Source organism: Epinephelus lanceolatus, chromosome 1, assembly GCF_041903045.1.
Source record: "Epinephelus lanceolatus isolate andai-2023 chromosome 1, ASM4190304v1, whole genome shotgun sequence".
Classification (NCBI taxonomy): domain Eukaryota; kingdom Metazoa; phylum Chordata; class Actinopteri; order Perciformes; family Serranidae; genus Epinephelus; species Epinephelus lanceolatus.
This window is the reverse complement of record NC_135734.1, coordinates 49808425-49823761: the sequence shown is the minus strand read 5'-3', so window position 1 is coordinate 49823761 and position 15337 is coordinate 49808425. Positions and strand designations below refer to the sequence as shown.

At 39.2% G+C, this 15337-nt stretch overlaps 1 protein-coding gene across 1 annotated transcript; it reads left to right on the top strand.

Moving 5' to 3' along the window:
* Positions 1–1069: 1069 nt before the first annotated feature.
* LOC144464514 (butyrophilin-like protein 1) lies at positions 1070–13624 on the top strand. The gene is made up of 6 exons (XM_078171781.1): positions 1070–1227; positions 7453–7791; positions 7902–8180; positions 8342–8461; positions 8836–8943; positions 9269–13624. The coding sequence occupies exons 1-6, from the start codon at positions 1155–1157 to the stop codon at positions 9319–9321; spliced, it is 972 nt and encodes a 323-aa protein (XP_078027907.1). The 5' UTR covers positions 1070–1154; the 3' UTR covers positions 9322–13624.
* The last annotated feature ends 1713 nt before the right edge of the window (positions 13625–15337 follow it).

Below are 15337 nucleotides of genomic sequence, written 5' to 3'. Positions count from 1 at the left end.
TTTAAAAGGTGTGGCGATTTTAGCTTCTGGTGACGCATTATGGATTTAATTAATGTCACCTGTGCAGGTGCGCTTCCTGTGTTTGTCTCCTGCACAGAGAAACAGGTCGGAGAAAAGGTTTTTGCATCAATGCTCAGATGACGGCAGAGACGCTGTTGGTGTGTATATGTGTGTGTTTGACAGTCGCACAAACCGCAAGATGAATTAGTGAGACGGCGCTGTGTGTAGATATGGTAATTAATTTCATCACGTAATGCAGTAATGTGTTGTCAGTCTGATAAAGTAGAGGAGTAATTTGATTTTATTGATGGGCTTTATGATTATTAGTTGTCAATACTGATTGATTATGTTTAGAACTAAAAGCCAGAGAAAAAGATTATTTTACAGTGATTACAAATATTATTTAAAAGGAATAAATATTATTTCAAACAAGGCATTCATATTTAAAATAATGCAACAAATACATGTAATACACATTTGGCACAGCATGATATTGATTATATTAACAAGCCTATTCCACATGAAAATATGGTGTTTTGATTTGATTTGAAGGATTTTGTGAAGTCCTGCCTAAGATGAGAAGTCTAAATATGAAATATTATCCACACAGGTCTCCTCTCCTCCAGAACAAACACACCACGTGATTTAACCCGGTAAAAACACCGATTAAAGCAATTTCAGTCACAAATCAGTGTTTCTCTGATGCTGTTTGGCATGTTGCAGTATGAATGAGAAATAAAGCAGTTACTCATAAAGAGATATTACAGTGAAGTTTCGATTCCCCAACCCACACACACCACAGAGCTCTCAGACACCAAAACAAACTCAGGCTTTAAGCAGCTTTAAAAAATAAAGGCAGAGCTGTGACACAGCAGAGAGAGGAAGGTGTTACAAAGAGAAAAAACAAACACAGTAAAATGACAATAAAAGAAAAATAAAGCTGAGGACATTGAAGGTTTACTGCTGCTACTAATAACAGTAATAATTATAGTTACAATAAGTAACAGTGATTAAAACAGGCTTTTATTCTGAAGGTTTTACACCTGTGGCAATGTGAGATGAAAACGAAACTAAAATCACACTCGGTGTTGTGTTGATAAGAAGACACCAAACTGTTTGCAACAACAATGAATCCAAAGATCAGATAGACAGTCATGAAGCTTCAGCTGGACCTGCTGTGTTTTTGCCTGCTGTGTTTCACTGGAAAAAGTCTTTGTGATGAAAAAGGTAAGAACCATTAACTTTGTAGTTTATGAAGGCACAAGTTTGTTTGACAGGAGGTTGGGCTCAGCACTTCATGTAGACCTTGGTTAGTTTGTTGGCTCTGTCGCCTAAAGAAACTGAAGAGTGTTCAGAGCAGTGTGTAGAGTAGCATAGCTCACAAACTCAAGACAGTCGTTCATTTTGTGTTTAAAGCACCACATTCAGTAGGCCTACATACAGGGCTGGACTGGGACAAAAATTCAGGCCGGCAGTCACACATCCACCCAGGCCACCCAATCCACACATTACATGCTCACACACGTGCACGTGCACACGGACACACATATGGGCTAAGTAATCACCAAAGCTCATTATTCCAGACTGACAGTCACACAACAACTCTATTAAACACAACTGTAACAGCAACCCTACTCACAGTCCTCCAGTCCAGTGCTTTTCTCTTCCCTACCCTCACCAAATGTGCCCCTCAATAAACCAGGACTCCTATATGAATGGGTATTATGCTGAACTAAACAACATGACTGTATTATTTTGTCAGCAAATCATTTTGATGTCATCTTATCATAATCAATATGGCAACACCCATATTCAATGCAACAGTAAAACAAGTAAAAATACAAGTCAGCAGCAACTTCAACTTATCTGATCTTATTTTAGTAACATTAGATAGATACTGAAAACTTTTGAACTTAGACAGATAAGAGCCTATCCTTAAGAGGGGTCCCCAAACTGTTTCAGCCTGTGCTGCAACCCACCTGTGGAGGTATTTTTGACCCAGGAAGACCTACCAAATATCTCGTGCAGTAAAATAAGCAATGTAGCAATGTTCTCACTACCATGTAAAAACAAAGGTGAAATAATTAAAATGTTTCTATGTATTGGTCAGTAGTCATCAATATAGTATTCCCTTTTTCAGTCTTCAAAGATACTGCAATGATCAAATGAAAGACAAAGGCAGGTCAAAATCACACACATTTTAATTCAAACAATAAAACAATCACACAATTCTGTTTCAATTTGTGTTTCAAAGTTACAGCTATAACCTACATGCACATTATAATATAGAAAATAAAGTGCTGTGACTTTTATTTAAAATAAAATAAACATAGCTTTAAAATAGTATCAAGTATGCATGCATGCATGTATCTTTTTCTCCATAAAAAGTGTTTAGTGTGGCGTCTGGACCTCTTATCCACTCATGGGTTGGGACCCAAAAAATCACCGCCTTAGAAGGTCAGCAGGTTGTGCATTTCAGCTATGTAACCCTACATGCAAATGAAAATACAGAAAATAGTGTTGTGACTGTTCTCACTTTGTGAAATAAAATAAATGTGTAATAATTAGGGATCGACAGATATGGGTTTTTTAGGGCCGATACCGATACCGATTATTAGTAGTCAAGGAAACCGATAACCGATATTTAGAACCGATATTGATTTGCAGTAAAAATTAAAATTTTGGTGTCAAAATTTAGAATAACATACCTGGCATTAGACTGAATACAACAGTATACTGTTTGTTTGTTTTTGTACACTGAAAGTCTGTGATAAAAAGACCTTAAACTTTTGTAGAATAACACAAACTCTGACGCAAATCTTGGTTGAAATGGCTGGTTGTTTTATCATATAAAAAACAAAAAGTGCAGAGATCTCTTAAAGTTCACTGAAAATGAAATGGCTCCCTGATTTTTTTATAAAATCAAAGTAAAAACTGAACTGCACAGTACTGAAATTTGAGTCTTGGCAATAAGTTAAATTATCTAAAAACAAAACGTTCAGGGATCTTCTAGCAGCATTTATAAAAGTTCACTGAAATAAATAAGTTAATTAATGATGTCTTATATTCTCTCTCAGGTACATCTGATCTGGCCTGATTAAGTACAAACCAATAAAGAGGGTGGCAGGAACAGGAACCTTGGCTCACTTCATTTATTGATAGCTTTAGTAGTAATTACTTTTCAGATTTTTTTTTTTATTTTTTATTTTTTTTTTTACATCAAATAGCATAATTAGTTTATAAATAAAGATTACACTTTCAGTGGCTACCAGACTTATTTTTATTAAAGTAATTTGTAATTACATGTATTTAATATACCAGTCACATTTCATTTTTTCAGCAAAATGAGTACTTTTACTTTAATGCCAAGTAAATTTAATTGATATTCTTCTATACTTTTTAAATGCATGTCTAAATGAACTAATGAAGCCTACAAAACAACTTCACATCAGTTGCCGAAGCTAGCGTGCATGTACACAGACACAGACACACACACACACACACACACACACACACACACACACACAAGCAAGCGCCATACTGACCATACACAGCTGAAATGCACTTAAGTAAACTTCTACATGTCCGTTAGCTTCAGCAGCCGATGTGAAGTAGTTTTAGACGACATTATTGTTTCCAATGGCTGCCCGTTGCGACTCGCGAGCAGCCGCGTGGGGGAGGAGGGGGACAGACACTGAGATACAGTATGAGGATGGCGTGTTTATCAAGCATCAACAGTGGTGTCTTTAAAACTTCAGCATAGAGGATTTCCTATTGCAACTTCGACATTTTCTGTTGCCTTGCCTTCAAACGTCACACTGCTGCTTCACGGAGCAGTCCTCCTCTTTCCCCTCCTCCCTCTCTGTGCCGCTGCAGCGCTGCATCTACCTTCAGTGTTGATTGGCTGTCACTCACGTGTGCCGTGTAGCCAATCGGTGGGGGCTGTAGGCGGGACATTTGTTACACAGCACAGAGTGGAGACTTCAGGCAGACAGGCAGAGAGAGACAGCTGCATGAGAGCCAAAGGTGCACGTTTAAATTAAAATAAACGTATTTTAATTAAAATAAACGTATTTTATCGGCTATCGGTGGAAAAAACGGCCGATGCCGATTATCATAAAAAATGCTATACGATATTATCGGCCGATATTCGATACCTAGTAATAATCAATGTAGTTTGTGGCACATAGCAGAACAACCCTAGAGACAAATTGAACCTAATATTTATGAATGTGTTAAAATAAGAATATAATTGTTTAACTATTAAAATCGTTTTGGTTTTAACTAGAATAAGCCTTGGCTTTTATTCATAAACTTAAGACATCACCACACATATTTAACCAAAACAAGCATATAAACACAACAGCTAACCAAACCAGCATACAGCACAACCAGATGAGCACACTGACAAACTGTTAAGTCAAAAAGTTCATTTGACCAGTGTTTACTGTAATGGAAGCAATGAATTTGTCTTCAATCATACTTAAAGTGCATAGAAAATAAGTCACTCCTCTCTGCTGGCACAGTGATAATAATAAAAACCAGTTTGACGTCATGCAGCATTCAATTATAGGCCTGACTCTGTACAAAATGGAACCAAATGGACCCTTACGGGTTAATTTGGCTCTTATAGCTTATCATCAATCATTTATCTGGCCTCGGGTCGGTCCCCATCCTCCCCGGACCTCATGTTGAGAATAACCAGTTTTCTTACTTTTCTGGGTTAAAGAAGCAGCAGACAGCATTTTTGCCTATATATATATATATATCATTATGTAAATAATATGTGTTGCACAGGGTAGTGGCCACAGTAAAATCAGACTATCAGCGTTTACATAGGTTACTTAGTGGCTTTGCAATCTTTGCAATTAGCTTCTGCCACCGGGGACGAATTTTCATGGAAAAAATCTGCTTTACGGCAGGAAACGCGTCATGTATTGCGAAACTGGTCGGTCAGCCAATCAGGGACTGGAGCTGGTCCTTATGAGGAATTGGGCATGAGATAGTTGAGTCACGAGCACAATGGCAGATGGACAAAGTTTGGAGACAAGTGAAAAACGGCCTAGCAAAAGAAAAGGAGCTCCTCTGTGTGAGGAGGCAAAGAAGAGCAAAAAGGAGAGTGATAAAAGAAGAGGAAAAACAAGAGTAAACCTCAGTCAGGTGTTTAAGAGATGGAGGGAGCTCCGTGACCAAAGAGGCTTCAAAACCCATGTCCAGCTAGCTTTCTTTCTAATGGATCAGTAAGTAACACGGCTAAATGTTAGCTAGACCAGAGAGGACTGTACTGTACTGGCTGCTAGTTCATTCCTAGCTGGCCAGCATCGCAAATCGCCGCAACCAGGGAGCGGGTAGCGAGTGTTGCTCGGGTGACATCCTGGTTGCCATTCTACGGCAGCCCTCGGACAGTGATTAACTCCCCCGCGCCCGCCGCCGCTGTCTAGAGAGCATCAGCTGACAGGGACAGCTAACAGCAGCAGCAAAGCTAAATGGTCGTGCAACGATTATGTCACATCCAGAGCCCATAACTTTACAGGAACCTTCCTCGTACTCCGCGCTCTCAGTGGAGACACGGCGGTTGAGAGGGCCGAGCGAGAGGACGTTCCTGTAGTAGTTCCTGCCCCTCAAATAGTACCAGGAACTTCTTCAGTGGAAACAGGCCTGTACACACCCTCTGCTCTCTGCTCCACCTGACTCTCCACAACCAAGCTGCTTTCAGTTTACAGGCGCGCTGATTTGGGGGTGGGCGGAAAGCGAAACAAACTAATCATGTCTTGAATCTACAAAAAAAAAACTTTTTGACCAATCGTTGTGACAAATGCTGACAAGCACCTATCATTTCTGACAGCAAAAAAAAAAAAAAAAAAAAAAAAAAAGACAGGCAGGCCAGAGCAGACCACTTGCGGGCCAGGCCACCGGGGAACTCCCCGGTTCTCCCGTGGGCCAGTCCGGGCCTGCGTACATATTTATCGCAGATAGGCATTCTGATGACTGTGGCAAAATCCAATGTGGCTGCTGACTAGTAACCATTTTGGCCAATTTTTAATTTATTTTTTAAACATTATTTAACACATATGAAGTTTACAGAATGTAAATCTTCAACATTACACATATATGTCATATATCACATATGCCAGGGGCAGAGTTGGGTATAATGCGTTACAAAGTAAGAGTACTTTGATTACTTTTTGCAGTAACGAGTAACCTAACGCGTTAGTTTGCTGTTTGAGTAATCAAATACTTAAGTACATTTTCAAACAAGACATCAGTTACTTCCGTTACTTTTAGAGCGCTGGTCCTTCAGCTCTGAAACAGCAACGGCTGTCGTTTGGTTCTAATAACGGAGATAACGTTAAACCCATCAGTCTGAAAGAAGCCACGGAGCTTGTGACTCGCTACGTGGTCGGAGAAATACTGCCGTTGTCTACGGTGGAGTCTAAATAGGTGGAGTAGGACTCGCTGACAGACATATTTCAGACTCAGGACTTGCATTATGCCTGGTACACACTACACGCTGGTACTCACCAATTATCCCCGGCCGTCTTTCACGGCGTGTGTGATGTCATCGGGCTATTCTTGTCCTGTTTTTATTACTTTTACTATTATTTGAGTAAATATTATTTGAATTTATTTTATCTTAGGCCTACATCTTGGGGGGGGGGGGACAGCTCCATGTGATGGTGTTTCCTCTCTGGTTCTTCCGTGCTCAGCCTTATTTTTTTCTTCTTATTTATTTATTTATTAGTGGCGTTTGGATTCGGTTACGGCAGACGGACGGAAATCTGAAATGGAATAAAGCCCACAGACGACAGACAGTAGCTACAAAACAGTAGTGGAACGCGCCCCATCCGCCCACAGCACAATGCTCTTGAAGCTCTACGCTGTCAAAAGCTGGCAAAATACATTTATTTTATGGCCTTGACATTAACCTGTCATATTGTTGAGTTATCAAGGACACTTCCATGTTTTTGTGTGTGTACAGGAATGTTAAAGATATCATTGAGGAAAATGAGGTTGACATGACGTTGTTGAATCAGGGAATTCATGTGTCCACCACGAAAAAGGATCCTGATTGACTTTACATTGTAGAGCACATTCAGTTGGACATGTGTGTCGAATTTCAAGTCAATGTGACAAAACAAAATTTCTTCGACCTTAGTTATAGCGCCCACACCTGGCTGATTGGACGTATATTTCTTGAGCACCATTTGCACACAGCTTCCAATGTTTGGTGAAAATTTTGTTTCTCTACGATGTATCATCTCATCAGCAACAACAACAACAACAACAACAACAACAACAACGTTTCAGCCCTTCGGGCTTGAACCCCTAATGAAAAGAAATGTTAGTTTTAGGACAACAGAGGGCGCCACAGTAACCTCTCAAAAACCTTTCAGGTCAAGAAAATAATTCTGGTGACACATGTTGCAAACATATGATGTTTTTATGTTCCAGGACCAGTGGTCATCAAAGTGTTGGTGTCAGAAGGGAGTGATGTTACATTACCCTGCTCCCTCAGCACCAAGGAGAACATCGAGCAGAAACTCTTTGACTGGAGGAAACATGATGGTATGACGGGGGTGTTCATGTATGATAAAGGCCTCCATCACAACAACGGTGGTTCAGGTCAAGATGAGCAGTTCAAAGGTCGAGTCTTTCATTTCCAAGATGAGCTGAAACACGGCAACGCCTCCATCATCATCAGAAATACAAAGATGGCTGACAGTGGAGACTACACCTGTGTTTTTCCATTTGTGCAAAGAAGAGAAAAATCCCATGTAATGCTTGTCGTTGGTGAGTGTTTCTAAATACGAGCAGAGAGGGAGTGAACACAAAAAGCACATTATTACATTTCTGATCATGTAATTGTTCTTTCTAAGTTATTCTTTATAATGTGTTGACAGTTTCATCTCCAAAGCCATCTGTCACAGTCCTCAAAGCCACAGATGATGGAGTGCAGCTGCAGTGTGAGGTTCATGGTGCTTCTCTAAAACCTAAAGTAGAGTGGAAGGACAGTGATGGAAACATCCTTCCTGCTGAAGAACCACAGGTCACAGACAGAGGAGGCAGCTATGACATCATCCTCCAAACTACTGTGACCAAGACCGACCGCTATCACTGTGTGGTCACACAGGAGGAAATCAACCATCAGATTCATAGAGAGGTATCTGTGCAAGTTTGTGGTAAGTTTCCTCCTTGAGGTGCTCATGTGTTGTATTTTTAGTTTTGATAGATTTTAGCAGCACATTGATCTGTTCTCTATGTGTAGTCAATGATCAATCTGCTGTACATGATACACAGTTACATTTTGAGTGTTACATCAGCTTTTTGTCATGTGTTTCAGGCAACAGCAGGATCTGTATGGTTACATGCCTTGTTGTTACTGCAACTTTAGCCTGTTTTGGACTTGTTGCAGTTTGGTTGTTTTGTTTGTATCCCAGGCTCAACGACAGGATTGGTAGAGGTAAGTTTTAATAATATATTCTATCACCATATCTGTCCAGAGTCTTTACAGTTGTGTTTGTCTCTTCAGATATGAACCAGTCTGTTTTATATAAAACTCACTGAAACTACATTAATATATGAGTCCTCTGGTTCTAATAATGAATAAATGAAAATAAATACAACAAAGTTGTGAATATAATACAAGAGCTGTTTTTCTGAATTAGTGCACATGTTACAGCAGAGGGCCTCGTTTCTCTGTTTTCAGACAGTTTATCGTTAAAGTTACGAGATCCAATTAGAGTCCTACATCAAATATAAATGAATCAATTTATATTACATTTTAAAAACTAGTTTAAAAAAAGATGCAAATGACATTTCTTCTTAACTCCTTAGCGAGACAATCCCAGACATCAGGACATCTGAAGAAAAATAATGTTCGACGTAAAGCTGGCCGTGGTACGAGGACTCAGACTGAACCTGAGGATCTTCAGTCATGTTCTGGTACAGTATACACAGTATGGGGTCAGGACCTGCAGTGCAACCAGGCTGACACATGAAGTGTCCTAAAAGTGGTCAATGAAACTTTAAAATCAATTCTACTACTAATACTGAGCATTTATAATCAACCACAAAACTGCCCTGAACTTATGAGCTAACTAACAAATACACATCACTGCACCTTTCAAGAGAATCAATCTGCACATTAACTATATTTCCAAACAGACACTGATGAATAATACGTTTGAAAATATATGTCTGAGGGGTGACTGCCTGAGTCGGATCAAGAAAGTTTTCTTTAATATATTTTTGTTTTATTTTTCTGCAGGTTCAGAGGGTTCAGAGATTGCAAAGAGAGAGAGAAGGAGCAGCAGCCACTGAATACGGGTGCACATGACTCACAGGCAGCAGCACCCCCTGATTTGACGTCGTAGAGGAGTGTGTGTGTGTGTGTGTGTGTGTGTGTGTGTGTGTGTGTGTGAGTGAGTGTAGTTGAGTGTAACCCTATGTCACAGCTGACAAGCAGCTCTGAAGAGGTATGTTCGTGCCTTAAACCTGCCATGCATTAGCCTACACCATCCAGATGAGGCTGATTGCTGGCAGGTGAGTTTAGATGTGTTTGTGTGTTTAATGTTGGTTTGAAGCTGTTTTTATGACCTCTGAGGTTGGAGTCATTATGTTTTTGGGTCCATCGTCCGTATCATTCTTGTGAATGTGATATCTCAAGAACATATTGAGGGAATATTTTTAAAATTTGGCACCAACATCCACTTGGACTCAAGGATGAACAGATTGATTTTGGTGGTCACGATCACTGTGACCTCACAAAACATGATTTTTGGCCATAACTCAAAAATGTGTACACTAGTTATAATAGCATTTGTGTCAAATTAATAATAGGATAAAATGATTAGGGCTGTAGTCAACCAAAGAAAATCTTGGTCAACTAAAGTCGCATAGTCTTCAACTAATCGATTCGTCATGGGGAAAAAAAAAATCTGCACGTTATTTTTACTTCTGGTGGTGTGTCTGTGTCACTCTGCAGTTACACCTCCAAAACACTAGTTGGCGGTGGAGGACTGTGTTAAGTCAATCAATCAATCAATCAATTTTATTTATAAAGCCCAATATCACAAATCACAATTTGCCTCACAGGGCTTTACAGCATACGACATCCCTCTGTCCTTATGACCTTCGCAGCGGATAAGGAAAAACTCCCCAAAAAAAACCCCTTTAACGGGTAAAGTTTAGTTCAAATCAAACTTTATATATAAAGTTGATTCAAAACACACATTAAACACACATTAAACATGGCTTAGTAGAGACAGTTTCAAACACAAGTACACAAATCAGCTTCACTATAACTCGCAGCATTCACAGACAAACACTTGTCTTTATCTGGACACATTTTCCCCACCAATACAACATGCTAACGTTATTAGCACAAGCCTATGGCATTTTACATTGTATAAATTAGCCTAGCATCTAGCGAACTTTTCCTCTACTCATATGAAGCCAGGGACAACAGCAACATTTAACAAAGGTAACGTTACAAATTTAGCTTCATTACAACTCACAAGGTTCACTGACAAAACAACTGTCTGATACTAAACATGTTTTCCAAGCAAATACAACATGCTAACGTTATTAGCACAAGCCTATGGCATTTTACATTGTATAAATTAGCCTAGCAGCTAGCAGAGATTTCCTCTGCTCATATGAAGCCAGGATAAATCACACACACGACTTAAAATGCTATTTTAGTGGAGGCTTTATTGTCTTCACAATTTATTGTTTCTTATCTGTGAAATACAAGTAAATACAAGCTTCATTTCCACTGAGGGAAATGGTGTCAGCTTACAGAAACAGACAGGAGGTCTGCGTCACTGCGACGCTGAGCGTGAGGGTGGGCGAGTCCAACTTTCTGTCAACAAGGGGGGTGTTTCGAAAACGCCCCCATTTTCACAGGTAATAGTGTTGTGTCGTTCGCGAACGAATTGTTCAAAAGAACAAATCTGTTTAGTGAACGTACTGAACTGAATCACTTCCGGAACTGATTCGTTCATTTCTCAGTTCAGTTGAGCTCAGCAGCGAGCGTCCAGGCCAGGAGTGGAACTGCTGATTCAGTCTGTGCGAACGATGAATCACTCGCGAGTAGTGAAGCAGCCAGGGTGCAGGGAGGGACTGCCTCGGTGAACGAATCACTCGGTGAACGAATCACTCGGTGAGCGATGTAACCACGATCCCTGAGTGAGTCAAATAATTTCTTCTCAGTGATACACTTTCATAGGGACTGTTTTCTCCAAGCTAAAGGCTAATGTAGCCAGGAGTCACGCTACATGAACACATTCACACACCTCCCCATTGTTTTACCAGACTTCGTTTCCAGATAAACAAACTTAAAACGTTAGGCTGGCCAGTAATGAGACTCACCAGTGCAGGGCAGACGCAGCAGCAGCAACAGTTAGAGGGACTGAGTCAGATTACGCAGTGCACAGTCAGGGCTCCTCCCGTCAAGCACTGAACGATTCGGTGAACAAATCTTTTGAACAAATCTTTTTAATGAGCTGATTCTAGTGATTCAGTAACATCTAAAGAACTGCATTGCCCATCGCTAACAGGTAACTTAGCCTGTCCCCCCGCCGCAGGAAATAATGGATTAATCCTGGAAAGTTTTTGATGTAGCACTGTCTCCTTATCAAAGTAACACAGCGATTATTCAACTTGTGAGAATTTGGTCGGACGAGACCATAGCGACCAAATAATTGACTAGTCGACCAGGAGACAACAGCCCTAAAATGATGAAGTCATTTTATATAACAAAGGACAGCTTCACAGCAACATCATAATGTTATCTGGCCATAAACTACTACTGATGCTGAATTTGTGAATTTTGGGTGTCCACCTTTAAACTGTGTTGATGGTATGAATCAGTGTTTGTCAACCTTCTTCCTGAAGGGACCTGTTTTCTGTTATTGAGGAAACTGAAGACCGCTGATGAAGTGATGTATTTTATGGATATTTTGTATTATATTCAGTGCATAACAATAACAGTACAGAACAACTGATAAATCCAAACAGTGAACACAACACCTGCAAGTCGTTTCTGTAAAATGAGAAATTTGATTTTTGTTTTTTACTTTTACTCTTTATACGATTCTATGTGTGTATTATGTTTAATTATAATATAATGATGAGCTTAATTTGTATAGCACTTTACAAAACACAGTTACAAAGTGCTCTATGAGACAAATAAGATAGTATACACTATCAAGATAAAAAAGTTGAACAAAACCTCAGACCAGATACATCAGAGTGTGTATGAATAAATAAATAATGAAATAGATAAAGAAGGATAGAAACTAGACAAACAACAGATTTACTGTAAAAAGCCTTCTTGTAAAGTGTGTTTTGAGGAGTGTTTTTAACGAAGACACTGAGTTTGCTAACCTAAGTTCCTCAGGTTAGGAGATCCCCAGCTGTGGGGCTTTAACAGAAAATGCCCCGTTTCCTTTTGGAACAACACGAGCTGTGGGAACAGTTAGGAAGGTCCTACCTGAGGAGCGCAGGCAGCGCCTAGGCTCATAGGGCGTAAGTAAATCTATACTGTATGTTGGAGCGAGGCCATGTAGGGCTTTAAAAGGAATTAGTAAGAGTTCAAAATGATTCTGTACTTAACAGGTAGCCTGTGTAGCGTTGCAAGGAGGGGAGTTATGTGGAGTTTTGTCTCTTTGAATCAGTCAAAAGTCTGGCAGCCGAGTTTTGAACAAGTGAGTTGGAGACAGGAAATGGCCTTTTGGCTGAGCCCTGAGCACAGGGAATTACAGTGGTCCAGACGTGATGAGATAAAAGCATGAATGACTTTTTCAAGGTCTGTAAATAAAACTCTTTAAAACTCTCTTTAAAAATAGCAATTTAATTTTCACAGAAATGACTGAAATGCTGAGATACAGGCCTGCTGTGAATTTAAAAAGAAAAAAAATCTTACACCTGTTGAAATCAAGAGGGCCTCTTAACCCCAAGGCCATAATTCTATCTTATTGCTATGGGCTACTTCATTTGCACTTTTCTAAGTTTTAAGGTTTGTCTCAGTATTATATTAGTATTAAACAATGTTTTTGTGTTTAAAGAAAAGCTTTAAGATTCAAGTATTGAGTGGTGTTTTAACACAAGTATGAGACTGAAGTGGCAGATATGTTTTAGGCCTTCACTGTGCTGTGTATCAGACTGTTACATTCAACCCTTTGATAATGACTGAGATGCCAAAACATACATCTTGTGTTTAGTTCATTCATGTTCGTGTCATTATCACAATTAAAAGTGTCATTGAGATTTGGTTGCAAGACTTCTGCAGGAGGCAAAATGATGTTGTATCATATTTTTATATTCAGACCAAAATACAAGATTTGAACTATGAACAAAATTTGCAACAATGCTGTAAAAGTGTCAAATATAGTGTAAAACATTTGTCACTTTATTCATATATTGTACCTATTTTTATATTTTGTGCCTTTACAAATGTTTGCTCATGAGAGATACATTTGTTGTGTTCATGTCTCAGGTGTCAATGTTCTCTCAGCAAGAATGTGAATGTGTACTTGAGAGAATGTTGACATTTTCTTTAATTCAATTGCAATCAGTGTTTAAATGTTACTATACTGTTGAATAAAACATGCTGACATTATGATTTGTGGTGTGACTGTTTGTTCAGCTTGTGGTCAGTTTCTCAGACAGACGCCACCTGCAACACCTGTTTCTGTAGATGACACTTTGAACACACAACACTGTTTAACTGTTAAATGTTTTCCTCCATTTAAATAAAGTAAATCATTTCAGAGGCAAGTCACACATCAGTGATTTATGTATCCAGTTTGCATCACACTGATCATACAGATGAACAGTGGAGACATGTAATATGTTGCATGAAGGGTTAAAAACATCTCTGTAGATGTGATTGTTTTTTTACAACATTAAAGTGCGTCAGTAGGAGTCCATCTATCTTCACTGTATTAAACACACACACACACACGTACTCATAAATGTTTATGACTGCTGTCATTAAGTGTCATTGGGTTTTTGTAATGACAAGTTGACATTGTTTGGGCTGTCTTGATTATGACAACTTGACATTAATTAAAGTGACATCACCAGAAGTTGTCTTTGTGAAGAAATCACAAGTTGTCATGCTGGAGTATTTTCCCAGTGTGGTATAAGTACTTTTCCTTCAGGTTTTGAACTGAACATTATCTCTAATAGCTGCCACAAACCTCATGTTCTGTTTGACACCATTAATAATATTCTCAACACCCCTCCTTGTGCTTGCCTTGATGTGTCCCCAGAAATCTGTGAAAACTTTCTTCACTTTTTTTATTGACAAGATCATGACCATTAGATCACACATTTCACCGCCTTCTTATGACCCCTCCACTGCTGTCACTTGCTCTGCTGTTTTTAAGGACTTTGAGCCTGTGTCTCTTTCACAGTTAAATGATATAATTGGTCATTTGAAACCTTCTACTTGTCCCACAGATGTTGTTCCCTCTCGCTTTTTTAAAGATATCTGTGAGACTATTGGACCTTACATCCAAACCATTTTAAATAGCAGTTTGGCTTCAGGGGCTCCACATATATACTACTTACATTTATACTAACCTGCAATGCTTCAATAAAAAAAAAGATATATATAAAAATCTGTTTTAAATTTGGTTAACCCTTTAGCATTCTCAACCGTTTGGTTTAGCACATTTTGAGTCACTGTATCTCAGTGAACAATGTGTTAAAGCTAACCTGATGGAGCTATCTGCACCACTCTGATTAGCTGTGTCATGCTAAAGAAATCCACTGGATGTCGCTGTGTCTTTAAATAGTGTGCCTTTACAGTTTGCGTCACACAGGAAGTTAGTAACAAAAAAAAGTCAAATTTAATTGTTGAACATAATTTTGAGCGGCAAAAAGAAAACACAAAATCCTAACTTAAGGTCCATCTGCTTTTTCAGAGTCAGCCACACCCATCTCAAACTCCATGTGATGATGAAGACAGTGAGATGTGGTTAAAGGTACAGTAAGGGGACCTTGAGTTAAGATCAGTTTCATTAGCTTTTATATATCAGTAATATTGAGTGGAGAGATTCATACTACATGAGCTACAGTGGTGGAGTCCAACCAAGTACATTGACTCAACTGCTGTAGCTGACTACACATTCAAGGTACTTTATTTATATTTCCATTTAATGTAACTTTATACTTTCCCCCTCTACATCTCACAGGTAACTATTGTACTTTTACTGCATCTGTCTGACAGCTTTAGTTACTGCTCAGAGGACAGTTCTCCATCCCTTTCCTGTCCAGTGAAAACCATGTATCTCCAGATGTGTTGATGTTGAGTGTTTGTGATGAA